This window comes from Pongo pygmaeus, chromosome 4, assembly GCF_028885625.2.
Source record: "Pongo pygmaeus isolate AG05252 chromosome 4, NHGRI_mPonPyg2-v2.0_pri, whole genome shotgun sequence".
NCBI lineage: Eukaryota > Metazoa > Chordata > Mammalia > Primates > Hominidae > Pongo > Pongo pygmaeus.
The window spans coordinates 38,482,110-38,500,821 of record NC_072377.2 but is presented as its reverse complement, the minus strand read 5'-3'; the positions used below and the strand labels follow the sequence as shown (position 1 = coordinate 38,500,821).

Here is an 18,712-nt window from a genome sequence, read left to right as displayed (position 1 = left end):
CCTCAAACACATGGCTTTTATGTTTTAAAAAAGCAAGTAAAAGTGTTTAAAACACTGCAAAATATGTTACAGCCCTGAAGGCTTACTCAGAATTTGCCTCTTCAGATCTTTTCTACACTGCTTAAAAAATAAAAATCTGTGGCTACAAAGAAAGCTAACAAATAGCCTCCAGACCAACTTTGGGGGAGATCATGAAGATTCCTGCCATCTAAAAGCTTTTATTCTGCCTGGGCCTGAGACCAAGCTCTTCTCTGATGCAGTTACTGAGAGCGCCTTCAGGGTGCTCACACTAGAGGTGTCCTCTATTTTGGGGGTAGTAGAAGCTGGATGAAGAACAAAAATTTGCTTGGTCCTAAGCCCGTGACTCAAGACATCATCATATTATGCATAAGGTCTACTTGAAATATCATCAAAACTAGCAAATAAGTAGTCAGCACTCCCATACCCTGGTCTCATAATTTTTCAGGTTAATCTTTTTTAACCAGAGGTCTCACTCTGTTGCCTGAGCTGGAATACAGTGGCACAATTATAGCTCACTGTAGCCTAGAACTCTTGGGCTCAAGTGGTCTTCCTGCCTCAGCCTCCTGAGTAGCTGGGATTTCAAATGTGAGCTACCGTTCCTGGCTTAGCTGAATATTAAAAAAAAAAAAAAAAAATTCACTTAACCCGTGAGGCAGAGGTTGCAGTGAGCCAAGATCGTGCCATTACACTCCAGCCTGGGTGACAGAGCAAGACTCCATCTCAAAAAAAAAAAGAAAGAAAATTTGTTAGACTATCTCCTAACAATACCTTTGAAATCTTTATCTCCATTGAATAGCAAATAAGAAGAGTAACTGATGTAGAAGTGCCCATGAAGACAGAGAGAGGACTGGAACCTTACCTTCCAGGGACAGAATTTAGACAAGAACTTCACATTAAGATATCTGAATCTGAGGATAACTTCCGGGGATAAACCAATTTCTACAATTTCCTAGCCTTGGCCTGCCAGAGTCCTGCCCCTTAGATGTATAATAATAAGGACCTTTTGGCTCACACAGAAACCTGTCATGTGTGCTTCTGTACACAGGAAGTAGAAAAAGAATTCACTATTAAACATTAAATGGACCTCTCTGGGGAAAATAAAATAACTGAAGACAACCCCCCCCCCCCCCCCAAAGCCTTTCATCCTTTCTTACTGTCTTAGTCTCTTTGGGCTGTTATAATGAATACCATAAACTAGGTAACTTACAAACAACAAAAATTGATTGCTCATAGTTCTGGAGGCCAGGAAGTCCAAGATCAAAGTGCCAGCAGATTCAGTGTCTGGTGAGGGTCCATTGCCTGGTGAGGGTCTGGCTTCTTTTCTTTATGAGACAGGGTCTCACTGTGATGCCCAGGCTAGAGTGTAGTGACATGATCACGGCTCACTGCAGTCTTGATTTCCCAAGCTCAAGTGATCCTCCTGCCTCAGCCTCCTGAGCAGCTGGAACTACAGTGTGCAATACCACACCTGGCTAATTTTTTTATGTTGCCCAGGCTGAGGGTCTCCTTTCTGGTTCATAGATGGCATCTTATCACTGTGTTCTTACATGGTAAAAGGGGTGAGAGACCTCCCGGGCTTTTTTTATAATGGCACTAATCTTATTCCTGAGGGCTCTGCCCTCATGACCTAACCATGTTTCAAAGACCTCATCCTAATACCATCACCTTGGGTGTTCGAATTTAACGTATGAATTTTGTGGAGGACATAAACATTGAGACCATACGTAGCACACACGAACTGCAGTTTCAGCATTAGAGCCCAGGAAAGCTCTCTCTGAACATACATTCACTCACCTATAATGGGATAGGCTCCGAGATGTTTACAAATGGATTTATTTTGCAGCCAAACATTAAATGCTGCAACAAGCTGTGGAGGCTTTCTTTCAGGAATACATCAAACAGCAGCCTAAGATGAGGTTTCTCATTTCCTCAGCCAGCAGGGTTCTGGGCAGGCTGGGTCTAAGCTTCCATCTCTGAAGATGGGTCACAAACATGAAAGGACATGGGGATTCATAAAAAGAGCACCGGGCCGGAAGTCCGGAGAATTCGATTCTAATTTTATTCTGTCCCTAACCAGTCATTTTATCTTGGCAAAGTAACTTATGCAATGGAGTCTCAATTTCTACTTTTGGGAAAGGGAAATAGTGGTACTGTAGGATGGAAACAGATACACACTGAATGTCTACATGTATAGCTACGTTATGAGGAGTATGATGAGCAAGAGCTCTGCAATGAGGGTTGCATTTGCTCGATATTACAGAGGAGGAAATAGGGGTTCTGAGAAAGGATAACTTGACTGAAGTTACGTACTCTGGAAGAGATAGAGGCAGAATTCCTAGCACAGGGGATATAACAAGTGACTGGGCCTTCCCATATTCCCATGTTCCATTTGGAATTCAACGACGTATAAGAATTCTAAATTTGAAGCTAAACTTCCAGACACTGTGAAGGTATTTTGTCAAGGTAAAGAGATAAATATATATTAGCAGTTGGTTGGAATGGCACATAATTTTAAAATATACATAGGAAGCCAGGCGCAGTGGCTCATGCCTATAATCCCAGCACTTTGGGAGGCTGAGGTGGGTGGATCACTTGAGGTCAGGAGTTTGAGACCAGCCTGACCAACATGGTGAAACCCCATCTTTACTAAAAATACAAAAATTAGCCAGGCATGGTGGTGGGTGCCTGTAATCCCAGCTACTTGGGAGGCTGAGACAGGAGAATCACTTGAATTTGGGAGGCAGAGGTTGCAGTGAGCCGAGATCATGCTGTTGCACTCCAGCCTGGGCAACAAGAGTGAAACTCTGCCTCAAAATATATACATATGAATTTGAGACCTTGAGCCCCTTAGATATTAGAGAGCTCTAAATGTTAAAATGCATTTTAATTTGAATTATACTTGTACATAACACCCACATATACCTTATACTTTTGTAGGTTTTTAACATCAACACAGCTTTTTCTCACACAAAGCTCTTCTCTTTCCCATATTTTCAAGAATATCACTTGATCCTCCTAACCATACACTATAAGGCTGGAAGAAGTCATCGCCCACATTTTACAGATAAGGAGATTGTAGCCGATGCCTCTGGGGCCATGTCACTTCCTCTTGTCCCACTTCTGATTTCAGCAGCAGCTGTGGCATGGACAGTTCTTGGAGGGCTCAGACTCACCTCCTGCAACCAGCATGTGACCTCAGACACATGCTGTGCTCCTGTCACTCCTCACCTCTCCGGACTCCCCCTTCATCATAAAATGTGGAGTCGTCATACCCTCAGGAGCAATGCTGAAAGGACAGAGGAGGAAGAAGCCAGTGGATCCATGTCTCCTGTCTTTTTCATGGGCAATGTGAGAAGAATTCTGCGGGTTTCAGAGAGATCTCAGTGGAATCAAGACCCCAGTGAAGACCCTGTTGCCTACAGCAGTGACTTAACTAACACACCCTTATATATATATCTTCCTTTCCTGTCTCATTCTCCCCACTCTGTCATTCCCACTTCCAAATAAACTATTTGGACCCAAGTCCTTATCTCCGACTCTCTTTTGAGGGGACCCCACACTATGAGAGGCATCAAGGCTCAGTAGGCGAAGTAACCTGTACTGGACCACACGGCTGCCAATAGAGAAGGCAGCACTCTCTCCCAGTTCTTCTGTCTGAATCCAGTGACTCTTTGATCTTCTACTTTCAGGAGTGCACACAAGGTTAAGAAACTGCCATTTCCACCTTATATAGATATAGAGAAAATTTTAAAATATGTGTTTGAACAAAAAATTAATAGTAAATAATGCTTACCTTTGCTCAGGGTTACACAGATTATCTGCCAGGCTACCATAAAAACAAAAAACTGGGCTTTTTTTTGGAGACAGAATCTCGCTCTGTCCCCCAGGCTGGAGTGCAGTGGTGTAATCGCAGCTCACTGCAACCTCGGCCTCCCGGGTTCAAGCAATTCTCACGCCTCAGCCTCCTGAGTAGGTGGGATTACAGGCAACTGCCACCGTGCCCAGCTAATTTTTTATACTTTTAGTAGAGATGGGGTTTCACCATGTTGGTCGGGCTATTCTTGAACTCCTGATCTCAGGTGACCTGCCTGCCTTGACCTCCCAAAGTGCTGGGATTACAGGCGTGAGCCACCACGCCTGGCCAGAAGTGTGCGTTTTTCAAAATTTTAAAGTATTACATCTTGCTTTGCTGGTGTTGTCTAATGTATCTGTGGAAGTAAATTATAAATATTAAGTTTTGCCCCAAGTTTTACAGATGAGAAAGCTGAAGTTTTAGGATTTTCAGTGTAGCACATTTAACCAGTATTGGAACCAGGATTAGAATCGTTTTTTGTTGGGGGGGGATATTCCAGGTTTTGCCTACAAAATCTGTTCAATGGCAGGAGTGTAGATTATCTTCGATGCAAAGCATTGTTCTGGGGCTTTGCAGTGGGCATTATAAAAAAAAGTTCTTAGACTCTGTTCCCCTCTTTTCCAGTAATTGTACCACAATTTTCCTTTGAGGATCCAATCCTCTTGAATACTCAGTCTACACACTCCAGGTTTGAGCGAACAACCAGTTGTTAATTCCAGTGCTTGGAATATGACCAGTGCCTGACCAATCAATGAATTCTCCCCACTCAGGTCACAGTGACTTGTGCAAAGGATGGAAAGGGACCTCAGCTTGGCCAATGAGAATAAATATTGAGATTTTGCTGGGTCCGTGGAGAAAGCCACTCTCCTTCCTAGGGAGCTAGGCTGGTCACAGTAGGTCTTGACTGCCCGTTGGCCATTTTGCCACCATATGGGAAAAGCCCATCTAAAATGAAGCCACTAAAACAGAGAGGCGCATGGAGTCAGACTGCTGAATTGACATGGATCTAGCCTCCCCTGAATTTAGATTTGCTGCTGGACTTTACAGTTACAGGAGCTGATGCATTACTGCCTCATCTTCTCCTTTCACACTTCTGACACTTGCAATTTACCAAGTCCTGTGTGAAACACTCTGTACTCAAGCATTGAAGAGATTCAGTGCAGTACCTCACCTCTGAAGAAACAAATATCTGCTTTCCATTACCAAGGAATAGACTAGGAAGTCAAGACACAGAAGCAGAGCTAATCAAATCTTGGGAGAATCCTTTGTCCCAGCTTCAGAGAGCCTTAGGAATGAAGTCCCGAACCAGTCTCATTATAAATGCAGAAAGCAGCAGGCCTCAGACAAGCCCCATCACCTTTAACGTAGAGAATCCCAACTCCACAAACTGTTTTCAGACTCACTCACCAGCCACCGCATCCATTCAAAATCAAACAGCAACTAGAGTCCAGAGGAAATACCTTAGATTGGGAATTCTTTTTGTTGACCTTTGTTTTCCTTTCTCTCTTTCTTTAAAATTACATAACAGCACTGAATTGAGAATCAATGCTTTAATATCTGTAAAAAATTTCCAATCACTTTCTCCCCTCTGCTAAGCTGAATAATAAGAAATGGAGAGGTAGATGAAAGAAAAACATTGAGGCCAAACCAAGACACTTGTCCCGAGGCAATACAGATGTGAAAGAAACAATGGGTTGTCCTTGTTTTTAAAAGATTTTTCCCCTGCTCCTAAGAAACAGCATCATCAAATATTTATTTTCATATATAATATTTCAAAGCCAGGAGGGCAAGGCTCATGCTTGAAATGTAGGCAGGCTTATCAGAAATGGTACCTCAGGAGTTTTCAGAGCCTAGAACAGTCTCTGATTGTGCCAGGGAAATGAGGAAGAGGTATGTGATACAGACAGGTTTACCGGATGACCCACCAACAAAGAGATGTGGGGATCATTACTGGCCCAAGTATATACATGGGCTTCCAAGCCTCTGTTCGTTCTTAAATATACATGTGGTAGAGACCTGGAGGTGACTCTCCTCATTGTCTTACATCAGGCTTGGAATTCTGACATCTACACATTTGGCTTTTTTTTTTTTTTTTGAGATGGAGTCTTGCTCTGTCACCCAGGCTGGAGTGCAATGGCATGATCTCGGCTCACTGCAACCTCCTCCTCAGTTGAACCTCCGCCTCCTGGGTTCAAGCGTTTCTCCTGCCTCAGCCTCCTGAGTAGCTGAGATTACAGGCACGTGTCACCATGCCCAGCTAATTTTTGTATTTTTAGTAGAGACGGGGTTTCACCATGTTGGTCAGGCTGGTCTCGAACTCCTGACCTTGTGATCTGCCCACCTCAGCCTCCCAAAGTGCTGGGATTACAAGTGTGAGCCACCGCGCCCAGCACACATTTGGCTTTTGAATGTGACATACAGACTTACCTGATGAATTCCACAGAATAGTACTGAATAGGGGCGCTTCCTTCACTTGCTCCAGGTTTCCAAGACAGGGCCACCTCAGAATCCGAAACCACAATGACATGTGGCTGCTGGGGAGCTGCAGGAGGCAGGCAGGAATCTAGGTGGGACGACAAACACAACTAGACTAGGCTGGTGGTCTCAGCCGTTGGAGAGGTTTAATAGGCTAGGCTGGTGGTCTCAGCCGTTGGAGACGTTTAATATAATACATAAATAGTTCGAGTGCTTCCTATACCCAAAATATCTCTGTTCAGAACAGCCTCAAAACCCAAACCAAACAAATATGAAAACATAATCACAACTTGATCACCATGTGAGGTTCGAGTCAATGAGAGCTGGTCTTTCCTTCTCCCCGCTGCACCCCTGACTGCAAATCCAATTAATTATGTCCCAGCCACTGATCCTGGGACACACAGTGTTCCCTGGAAAACCTTCTAACACATTCTCAACTCCTAACAGCCTTACATCTCTGTTTGCATTGTCAGAACTGATATTTACCTTCAAGGAAAATTAAATGCTTAGAATCACTGCCAATCATTCTTTTCTCTGTGTGTTTTGCCCCTAACAATCAGAATGCATAGTAATGGTAGGTCATTTGGGAAATGCCCTTCTATGTAAAGATGTAGGAGTCACCCATGATCCCATCACTTCAAGTGACTGCTGTTTCTGATCACATCCAGACACACACATCTCCCAGCCTTTGTTCACACTACTCCATCTGTCTGGGTGACCTTTCCTGTCTTTTCTTCCTAGGAAAATCCTATGCATTTTTTGTAACTCAGGCCAAAGGTAGGACTCTTTCTGAAAGCCTCCGAGGCTGGGGCAGAGGAAGTGCACCCTCCTGTGTGCTCCACAGCCTCCAGTGCAGTCCTTAGAAGTGCTGCTCTCACCAGGCGCTGTGGCTCACGCCTGTAATCTCAGTACTTTGGGAGGCCGAGGCGGGTAGATCACGAGGTCAGGAGTTCGGGACAAGCCTGGCCAATATGGTGAAACCCCGTCTCTACTAAAAATGCAAAAATTAGCTGGGTGTGGTGGCATGTGCCTGTAGTCCCAGCCACTTGGGAGGCTGAGGCAGAAGAATCGCTTGAACCCAGGAGGTTGGAGTGAGCCAAGATCGCACCACTACACTCCAGCCTGGGTGACAGAGTGAGACTCTGTCTCAAACAAAAAAAAAAAAAAAAAAGAGGCGCTGCTGTCACTCATTTGTCATTGGCTTCTCCTTCCACAAAAAGCTCCTTGCCAGCAGTGACCACCATCAACCCAACTTTGTACCCTACTGTCCAGCTTGGTGCCACCTCAATAAAAATTAGTTGCATTCCCTTTGCCTATAAATCTCTTCTCCCACTCCCCTTCCTCGCCTTCTTAATTCCTACTTACCTGTCAGATCTCCACTAGTTGTCATCTCTTCAGGGAATTCTTCCCTTATCCCTGTGTTGTACATTCCTACAGTGCTGAAGCATCTATCACACTCTGTGACTACACACTAATGAGGGAATGTCTTGACTCACCCCACTAAGTTCTGAGAGGGCAGGGGCTGTGCTTGCTTTTGTTCTCTACTGAATTCCCAGAGCCTAGCACAGCACTTGGCACATAGCAAGTCCCTATTGATATTTGCTGAATGAAGGATGCATGGATAGCAGCCTGCCACCTATTAATGAATTTGAACCTACTTTACCTTGGAACAAAGTGGTGACATGCCGAGGAGAGCTCAGCCGCCCTTTGCCAGCCTGGCTGTAAGCTGCTATGCTCACGCGATATTCAGTGCCTGGTTTCAAATCTCCAATCACTTCCTCCTGTCAATGACCAAATAAGAAAGATGCTAACAATCAGTAGATCTGTTTGGGCAAGTTGTACGATTTCCATGAGGTTTATGTCTCAAGGCCCCTGTGAAACTGCTTGGCACAGAGAATGTTTTGCTTTGTCTAGGACTGGCCCAGTTTTAAACTTTGCCAAGAAAAAAATGGCCATGACATATTTTCCAAGACTGGAGGACGGCCCTTTATTGAAATCTATCCATGGTCCTAGAACTGGATACATTCACACTAGCAAATGTTACTGTGAACATCAGAATTCTTTGATCAAAGTACTATGTTGCTGGAAGGCAGGTAATGATTCTTTCCAAGGCTGGAATTCCCCAGTTCCTTCTTTCCATTTGCAGATTTCAGATGCTCAGGGAATAGCTGCAGCTGCACACTGAGGTCTTGATTTGTACCTAGAAAGAAGGGACTGGCATTTTAGTTCTCAAATTTTAAACAGCATTAGAACTACCAGGAAGGCTTTCTTAAAAGTATGTCTCTGTGTGTGTGTGTGTACTTTCCCTGCACAAAGAGCCCGCTCTGAGCAGGAAGCCCCAGCCGAAGAAACTGAGGTCTTGATCTGTACCTATAAAGTGAGGACTGAAATTTTAGTTCTCTAATTTTAAACACTATCAGACCAGGAAGACTTTCTTAAAAGTGTGTGTGTGTGTGTGTGTACTTCCCCTGCACAAAGGGCCCGGAGCAGGAAGCCCCAGCGGAAGAGGACTTTCTCCACCTTGAGCTTTGGCAAAAGTGGTGTGTCCCCAAAGCTACAGCGCTAAATAGTAATTGGGAGCCTGGGTCTGATCGGTGGGAAGCAGCCGCCCATTGTAGTGGAAAGGGCACTGGCATTGTCGTCAACCAGCCCTGGGCTTGAATCCTGATTCTGCCACTTATTGTTAGCTGTGTCCTTGATATTAAATTCATTAAGCCTCAGTTTCTTCCTCTGTAAAATAGGCATGACATTTAACCGTCTTGCATGATTGTAATATTGGAGATACTGTGTGTAAAGCAGCCGGTATGGAAGATGTGCTCAGGAAATGAGTGGTCATGATTATTGTCTTGGGCATGCGGGAACCTTCCTCTTCTCTGCTTACCTAGGCTCCCCTACTACTCCAAAGGCCAAGCCCTCCCTTTGACACCTTCCCTGACCATGCAGGTCTGGTGATCTTACCCTAATGAAAATTGTGCCACTACTTTAACATATTTACATTGTATTTATTAAAAACTGTTACTATTTCTCTTACGGGATTACAAGCAACTTGAGAGCAGGGACCATGTCTTATAATTTCTTCACAACCTCTTTTGCAGATGTTTGAACATTTATTGTTGCTAAGAAGAATTAAGGGCATACCTACAATTTTTTAAAGCATTCAATAAATAATTAATGAATACTTAATACAGTAGTTCTCAAACCCTGATTACACATTAGAATCACTTGGTGATCTAAACGACTGAGGCCTGAACTCCACTCCAGACCACTTAAATCAGAATCTACAGGGGACAGAAGCAGGCGTCTATTTGTTTAAAGCCCTCCAGGTGATTCTAATGTGCAGCCAGGTTTGTGAACTGCTGTTCCAGGGCTTGGCTCATCTCTCAGGCCCTGAAATGCCCCATCTGCTCCCCCTCCTCTCATTGTCCTGATCCCCCTAGATCCAGTATCTACCAGATCCTTCTGTATTTACTATGCTCAAGACTCACACACCTTAAAAACAGTAATTCCCTACCATACCTGCACCCCTAGCTCCTCTCCTTAGAGGCAACCTCCTTGAAGTTCTCTTTGCTGCCTCACCTCCTATTTAGTCCTGAACTTACGCCCACCTGGCCACTCTCACTACAAACCTATTGAGATGTTCTTACCAAGACACCATAACAACTTGGTAGTGAATCCAGTGGGTGCATCTCAGTCTTTAATGACTTGTTGCAGCTTTCAATACCATTGCCCACCCTTGCTTCTTCAATTTCTTGGCTCCTTTGGAAATCACGACTCTGCTCCTCCGTGGCCACCTTCTACTTCTTGTGTTGCTCCTTTCCAATACCCTCCATCCACCCCCCTTTCTCTGCTACCTCTAAGGATTGGTCTTTCCCAGGAGTTCACCCTGTCACCATCTTCTCTTCTCCCTCGTAGTCTTGCTTGGGTAAACTCATCTCACATTCCCTTAGCTTCTGGCACCACCTTCAGGGTGACACCTCGTGACTCTGCACCTCTGGCTCTGGCCTGCCTCCTGGTCTCCAGGCATGGATTTGTGAGTGCCTCTTGAACATCTACCCAGTGACTACCAAGCAACCCAAGTGTAACATAACCAAAGCTCAACTAATCATTCCTCCTCCTACTGCCAAAACCAAACCAAAACATAGCTTCACTGCTTGCCTTCTCTCTCTCTCTCTCTCTCTCATTACCCAAGGCCAGAATTCTTGATGCTTTCCTCTATGAGTTCACCCTACACCCCTCACCACCATCTAATCAGTTACCCATGCAGCAGATTCCACCTCTTTCATATCACTTGAATGTGTTTCTGTCATTTCATCCTTACAGCCCTTGAAGACCAAGTCCTCATAAATATGACAATGGGCTCTGATTCCCCTGCCACCAATGCTGCCCTGCCTGTACCTCCAGTCTGGACTCCACAGTTCTATGCTAGTTATCTTTCTAAATCTGCAATCTGATCACGTACTTCACACTTTAAAACCCCTTAGAAGAGCATGTTTCTGTCCCCCTGTTTATCCTTCCAGCATCATCCCATACCATGTGCCCTCCTTACATTCTACATTCCAGTCATACTTAAGAACTTGGCAGGGCTCACATTTATGCCATTCAATACCTCTGGGCCTTTGAACCTGCTGCTCCCTCTACATGAAATGTCCTTCTCCCTACCCCTGCCTGGCTCACCCCTACTCATTCTTCATGACTCAGATCAGCTGAGACACTACCTCATTTCTCTGGCCCCGCCCCAGTCTGGTTAGGTGCCCCTCCCTCTAGGCTGCCCTGGTGTCCTTGGTGCACCTCAATCTGAGCACCGCACACCTTGTATTTTAATTATCAGTTGGTTTGTCACCTTGTCCCCACCCACTTGAAGCCAGTAAGCAAGTTCTTATTCCTCTGGCATCCCAAAGCTTAGCATAGTATTACCAGACATCTAGCAAATGCTCAAGCAATGCTTCTTGATGAATGAATAGATGAACTAATGAATGATGAAAGAAAGAAATCAAGCCAAGATGTCTCATACAAACAGATGAGCTCATCAAGAAGCCAGCTGATACTACTGAGCCCTGCATCTTGACTCACAGCATCAGTACTCCTGCCCCAGGCCCTGGATTAGCACCTCCAGGGCAGGACTGACTCTCCTGCTCACCTCCCTCACGCCACCCCACCCCGCCTTTCAGACTTGCTCCCTTGTCCCATTTCCACCTTGTTGCCCGAGTTCCAGCCCCTTTGACTCCTTGCCTGGGTCTTAAGTCTGCCCCTCCCTCCCACCCTCCCACCTCCCACCTCCCACCTCCCACCTCCCACCTCCCACCTCCCACCTCCACTCCGTCCTATATGTGGCTTCACAAGGGGCCTTTGCTGCACATGTGGACCTGCCTTCAGATCCCCTCTATGGCTCTACTTCCTCACATCTGTGCTCCTGAGCTTCACCTTCTGTCTCTAGGTTTCACGTCAAGTTTGGTGGTTAAGAGACTGGAGGCAGCAGGTGGATCAAACCCTCTGTTCTCACTCCTCTCCCGACTAACACTCCAGGCTTTCCTCAAGGAAGCAGAAACACTTTCAAACCAACACAGCACTCTCCCAGGCTTTTGCTTTAGGATCCTTTACTCCTGAGAAGTCATGATGCTGGATGAAGTATGGGTGGTGATGTGGATTCAGAGAGTATTGTAGATATCACTTAATACCAAACACAGCTACCATTAATTACCAGTGATGGGTGTTTCCTCTGTTTCAGGGACAAAGGGAAAGAAGCCTATGTGTAACTTTATTTAATTCTTCCTTCAGTTCCGTGAGGTAGGTATCACGCTTATTTTCATTTACAGAGGAGAAAACCTAAGCCCTGAAAAGTTCACAATTTGCTCAAGATTTAGTCAGTGGCAAAATAGGGATTTGAGCCCTCCTCCATTTGACACCAATGCCCAAGTTCTAATTGGCCAGTACATGTACAAAAAATATTAAATAATGTTTAAATCAACAACAAACAATATTTACCATAATCACTGAAAACTAGATTATTACTACTTTATGACCATGGAAGATAATGTATCAGAAATTTAAATGTTACCACTGAAAACCAAGCAAAATCGTATTTGTAGTTCCATATATAGATTAAAAAATTCTGGAACTCTTTATTGGATAGGGAAGATTAGTGCCACCTTCAGCTTGGGTGCATTCTGAGGGGTAGAGGGTGACCTTCCCAGAAGCCGGCTGTTTCCTGTCTGTCTCTTTTCCCGCACTGACACTCCGGAAAGTGGCATAATGGTAAAAATCAAGGGGACTGAGTGCTCAGAGCCACAGAAACGTGTTGAATTCAGCGATTTCACTGTCACTTCCTCCCCTGACATCTCTCCTCTCAAATGGAGTCCTCAATGTATTGTAACTTGTGATAACCCTTGCAATTTGTAGTAAAATACCACACACCATAAATCTTTGTATTTCTGTCCTTAAAGGTCTTACCATCACCACTTCAGCCTTGCATCAAACTAGGGCAGATGCTGAACATGCTCTTTTCAGAGTAGAGAAAGAGTCTTTTGCTTTGTTTTGTTGCCTTGTGGAAGTCTGAAGACAAGTCAAGATGTTTATCTCTCCTGCACTTCATTTCTACACAAGTTAGTGAGAAACAGAGTGGGGGGAATTGCTTTCTTGGAGTAGAGGCCAGAGTGACCTCAACAGTCTCCCCTAGGCCCTTCCCCCACCATTTTTTGGGTGAAGCTGAGTGCTTTGCTGCAAAATACCCCCTACTTGGTGTTTGCCTGGATCTTTCTGAAATGCAAAACCCCTTTGTCTGCTCAACACTGCTGGTGGCTTTATGCGAGCAGTGAATTCACATCTATAGAAGAGAAAATCAAGGCTGGTTTATAGAAGAGAATATATGCGAGCAGTGAATTCACATCTATAGAAGAGAAAATCACTGAGCCCAATGAGAAAGCTCAGGCGACTTTCAGGACTCTTGCCTTCTTCACAGATTGCCAGAACAACAAACTTTCATCTTACAATTGGTATCATCATTATAGTTTTCATTTATATAGCATTTTGGAATTTATAAAATCTCTGTATGCCATCATTTCTTTTAATCTTCACAACAACTCTAAGAGGTCAGTCCTATTATCTCCATTTTACAGACAATGAGACTGGATTCAGAGAGTTTCTATAACTGCCCTTGTGGGCAACAGTTGGTCTGATTTCCCTCATGAAACGCACCATGACTTTATATGGTTCTAATCACCTGACTCGTAGACACAGCACCACTAACTAGTTCTGAAATGAGCACCTGGTTTTTCAGATGTTCAACTGCCTTTTCCATTCCCTCCATTCATAGTCTGTCACCTGAATGACTCGTCCCTCAGTATCCATTCTCTCCTTTCTCATAATAGAATCCCCATATTTCAGTTGAGCCACTCAAAGACTACATTCTCAGCCTCCTTTCCAGGTGTGGCCCTATGGCTAGATTCCGTCCAATAGGTTGTGAGTGAGAATGCTGAGGCCAACTTTTGAGATATCCCTTAAAATGAAGGAGTGTGTTTCCTTTCCTCTTTTCCTCATCTATTGGCTAGAGTGTGGATGTGGCAATGTAAGCCATTCTGGACCATGGGCAGGAGGGCACAAGGGGTTGGCAGAACAATAGGTTGGAAGGAGCCTGGCTCTCTGATCAAGTGAAGCCACCAGAAGGTGACATCCAGACAGTTCCATGGGGGGAATGTAAATGCACATCTCATTAGAAACACTGTTAATTTGAGTTTCTGGCCTGTTAGCCTTATATCTATCTAATACATGACCAATATATAAAACCAACCTGGGTTACCATGTAAGAGCCCAAGAAAAGATGAGACTCTGTTTTTTTTTTTTTGAGACAGAGTTTCACTCTTGTTGCCCAGGCTAGAGTGCAATGATGCTATCCCAGCTCACTGCAACTGCGTCCCAGGTTCAAGTGATTCTCTTGCCTCAGCCTCCTGAGTAGCTGGGATTACAAGCATGCACCACCATGCCCAGCTAATTTTTGTATTTTTAGTAGAGATGGGGTTTCACCATGTTGGCCAGGCTGGTCTCAAACTCCTGACCTCAGGTGATCTGCCCACCTCAGCCTCCCAAAGTGCTGGGATTACAAGCGTGGGCCACCACACCCAGCAAGACTATTCTTTACTACGTACTTTTCACTTTGCATTGACGAAATCATGTTGAATGGTTCTGAACTGAAGTCTCAGACTCTGATTTCAGACCTCGCCTTTACCTCCTTACATGATGCTCTTCTTTCTCCTCCTACTGCTAGAAATACAGATCATTTGCCTTCAGAAATAAGGCTAGAGGCTGTCCTATTCACTAGTTCAGATGAGCACAGCTGAGAGGAGGCATGAATTGAGTAGAGCACTGGACTGGTAGCCAGGAGACCCAGGTTCTGCTGCTAACCTAGCTGTGTGGTCTTGGAGATGCCACTTAGCTTCTCTGGGCCAAAGATTCAACACTGAAAGTCTATGATTCTTCTAAAACAACCTTCATTAATAGCTAGTAAACTTGGATTCAACCTCACAGTTGACCCCACAAGTCAAGGCTGGGCCTCAGTTGCCTTAGTGGCAGTTGGGACCACCTAGCATCATCCCGTCGAAGGCACTAGAGAAACAGAAAAGTGCTAACTTCCAAGCATCCTTCCTCCAATGCGCTGAGGATGGCTGTGCAGAGCAGGGCGGAGGTAGGAGTTGTAGGGATTTCTACTCCCTGGTCACAGGAAGTTATTTTCCAGAGTTTTGCTACAGGGGCAGCATTGGCTTTGGAGGCTGAACAAATCTTCCTTATGTGGATCTGTCCTGTGTACTGCAGGAAAGTTAGCATCCCTGATGCTTGTCCACCAAAATGCCCAGGAGGGGACAAAGGTACTCCCAGTTGAGAACCATTGCTAGTCCATCCCTTCATTTTTTTTTTTTTTTTTTTTTTTTTTTTTTTTTTTTTTTTTGAGACGGAGTTTCACTCTTGTTGCCCAGGCTAGAGTGCAATGGCGTGATCTCGGTTCACTGTAACCTCTGCCTCCAGGGTTCAAGCAATTCTCCTGCCTCAGACTTTCAAGTAACTGGGATTACAGGCACCTACCACCACACCTGGCTAATTTTTTTGTAGTTTTAGTAGAGATGGAGTTTCACTATGTTGGCCAGGCTGGTGTCGAACTCCTGACCTCAGCTGATCCACCCGCCTCAGCCTCCCAAAGTGCTGGGATTACAGGCATAAGCCACTGTGCCTGGCCCCATCCCTTCATTTTATAGTTGAAGAGAAATTCAGAAAAGATCAGTAACTTCGCCCCTGGTCACCCTTGCTCTGATGAGAGAGCAGGAATAAGTCTTCTGATTCCTGTAAGTTTTCTCTCTCTAAGTTCTGGGTCAACCAGTGGACTCTAAAGCAGGGTGGTGGTGCATCACCGGGGACAGCAAGACAATCCACTGAGATGCCAGAAGAAAACACATGAACTCTATTTCTGTTTTATCTCCTCCTTTAAAATTCTGTGAGATTTTATAATGTACATAATATATTAGTACAGTAGCATATGTATAATTTATAAATACATAAATATACATATATTGGTGCATGTTCAAATATTTTTTAACTGATGGTATGTATGATCAAAAAGTGTAAAGACCACCACCCTAAACATCCTTTTCTATTTCTAACTCTAAAAAATTTACCAAATTGCCCTGATTTGTTTTACTATTTTGTTTTCCAGGAGGAAACCTGGAGAGTATTACTTTAAGAAAAAGATAAGATGGGCTTGAAATGCTGCCAAATTGAAAGCTACTATAAGGCAGATTATCAAACAATGCAGCCCAACTCCACATTATCAACCAGGGTATTTTGGTCATTTTATCAGTTAAATCAGATTAACCATTTGTCAACCCACTCCCCGGTTTAGCATTCAATCCAGAAAACCAAATCTACCTTTTAAGGTAATCGGTCCTATCTTACTGAAAACGCAATCTGGAATTGTTAGAGGAAATAAGGGAGTGAGAAAAGAGGAGGTAAAAAGAGAGGGAGCTACCTCCACAGAGGTGGTCACTTGTTAAATATTTTCTCTCCTTTTCAATCTGTTTTACCTACTCTTGAACCAGAGCTTAAATTACTTCAACCTTCAGAGAGATTCCCCTTAACCCTACTCTGCCATGTGAGATGAAGGAGTACACGCAAGGATAAAAGTGGCTTCCTCTAAACGATTAAAAATTCACCTTGTAGATTCAGCTGTCTGTGCTTACACTAGAACTAGGCACTCTCCACTGAGCCTTAATCAGCAAGAGGGAGATGCAGGAAAATCAACATTTTGATGAAAAGAGATCCCCTGAATCCTGGATTGGGACAGGGGTTTAGCTTTTCTAAAACATGCTTACAAAAACTGCCTGATGATCAGGTGGTCCCGGAGAGAGGAAAAAACAGAGGCAACATGAAGAGTAAAAAAAAAAAACTTGCATGAGTAAAACAAATCTGCACAGCACCTGCCCCTTTTGTCATGCACAGCCAAGGGCAGCAAACACACATCTTTGCAATATGAATCATACTAACCACTTACTAAGCTCTCATTCTGTACCAGGTATCGTGCTGAAGGTTCTACAATCATTACCTTATAACTCACATCTTCATCTATAGAATGATATGATATAATAACTCCCATCTTTATCTATAGAATGATATAATATAGTACAGAGTTCCTAAAACTTTCTCTGTTCTTTCCACCCTTAGTGTGTCAGTAATATTTATAGCATCTCTATGCCAAAAGAAATGTCTAACTGTTCCATTTATTAAGTAGTTATATCCAAACAACTTGGTAATAACAGTTGATATGGTTTGGCTCTATGTCTCCACCCAAATCTCACCTTGAATTGTAATAATCCCCATGTGTCAAGGGTGGGACCAGCTGGAGGTAATTGAATCATGGAAGTGGTTTATCCCATGCTGTTCTTGTGATAGTGAGTGAGCTCTCACAAGAGCTGATGATTTTATAAGGGGCTTCCCCCTTCGCTCAGCACTCATTCCCTCTCCTGCTGCCCTGTGAAGAGGTGCCTTTCACCACGGTTGTATGTCTCCTGAGGCCTCCCCAGCCATGCGGAACTGTGAGTCATTTAAACCTCTTTTCTTTATAAATTACCCAGTGCCAAGTATGCCTTTATTAGCAGCGTGAGAATGGACTAATACAGTAGTTCACACAGATGTTGCTGTTTTCCTAAAAAATGTTAACTATTCTACTGTGCCCGTGTGAGCCTGCTGCAGAACCCTGGAGCACCCTGGCACACAGTTTGGGAACCACAGACACACTATGATATATGTCAGTGAGGAAACTGAGACCTAGTAAGGTTAAGCAGCTGTTTTGTTGAGATGCAGAAATCTGAACACAAGTCATCAGAATCCAGGACCCATTCTGCTATATCAGGCTCCTCCCATTCCCTTGCTGAATCACTGCCTTTATGTCTAGTCTTGATTTCCTCTTTTCATTCTCTTTATTCTGCAACTCTCCCCACCCCCCACCCCCACCCCCCCAAACACACACAAACACACACACACACACACACACACACACACACAGATTGAGAGAGAGAGGCATGTGTGGACACATTCATTCTCATTCATTCCCTGGGCTCAAACCATTCCAACTGGGATGTCCCTCCCCTGAGTCTGCCTTTCCAGAAAGTTCCTGCTTCGGTCCTCAGTCCCAACTTTCACCTCTTGACCACTTGTTCTCACACTCACCTCTCCCCCTTCAAACCTGTCTACTAAGCAGCATGTTAATAACAACATCTGATCTTACGTTGCTCCCTAATTGTTTTATCTGTGTGGATATGGTTTTCAGAAGACTGAAAGCTGCCTCCAAACAGGGACTGTGTGTTGTCTTGTGTTGGGCATAGAGTAGCCCCTATGCAAGTTTGTCAAAATTGGCAAGATGATCAAATGCAGAATTTGATAGCATACTCTAATGCCTAGATGTTGATAATGGAGAGAATATATTTAACAGGTAAATATCACCATCCACATGGCTTTTATTTGATCCTCACAAGAGAATAATTATTACACCCTTTCATGGAAAAAAAGTTGAGGTTTAGACAGGTTAAGTGACTCTGACCAACATCACCCAACCTGTAAACGGAAGAAACAGGCCTAAAAGTCCAGCGTGCTGGTCTCCCTCCCAGCCTTGTTTTAGATTTATATAGCAGTGACCTTCAGAGAGATGCCAACATTCAGCCCAGGTTCTGTGATGGGCAGGATATCAATTTCAGAGGCACCGTCTAGACTCAAAGGCATGTATCACTCCTGATACCTGGACTGGGTTCCAGGCCAAGCAGTGAGCCCTGCAGGACACCAGGCTGGGGTGGCTGGGGACACTACTAGGGACAATCAGACTTCTTGGTGAGG

At 44.3% G+C, this 18,712-nt stretch overlaps 1 protein-coding gene across 1 annotated transcript in view; it reads right to left on the bottom strand.

Moving 5' to 3' along the window:
• The window catches only part of EGFLAM (EGF like, fibronectin type III and laminin G domains), a 207,651-nt gene that overhangs the window by 106,924 nt on the left and 82,015 nt on the right, over positions 1-18,712 (bottom strand). Inside the window, exons 4-5 of the mRNA XM_054489179.2 lie at positions 8,013-8,130; positions 6,302-6,437 (exon numbers count right to left, since the gene is read on the bottom strand). Of these exons, the coding sequence (XP_054345154.1) occupies positions 6,302-6,437; positions 8,013-8,130 (254 nt within the window). The remainder of the gene's footprint in view (positions 1-6,301; positions 6,438-8,012; positions 8,131-18,712) is intronic.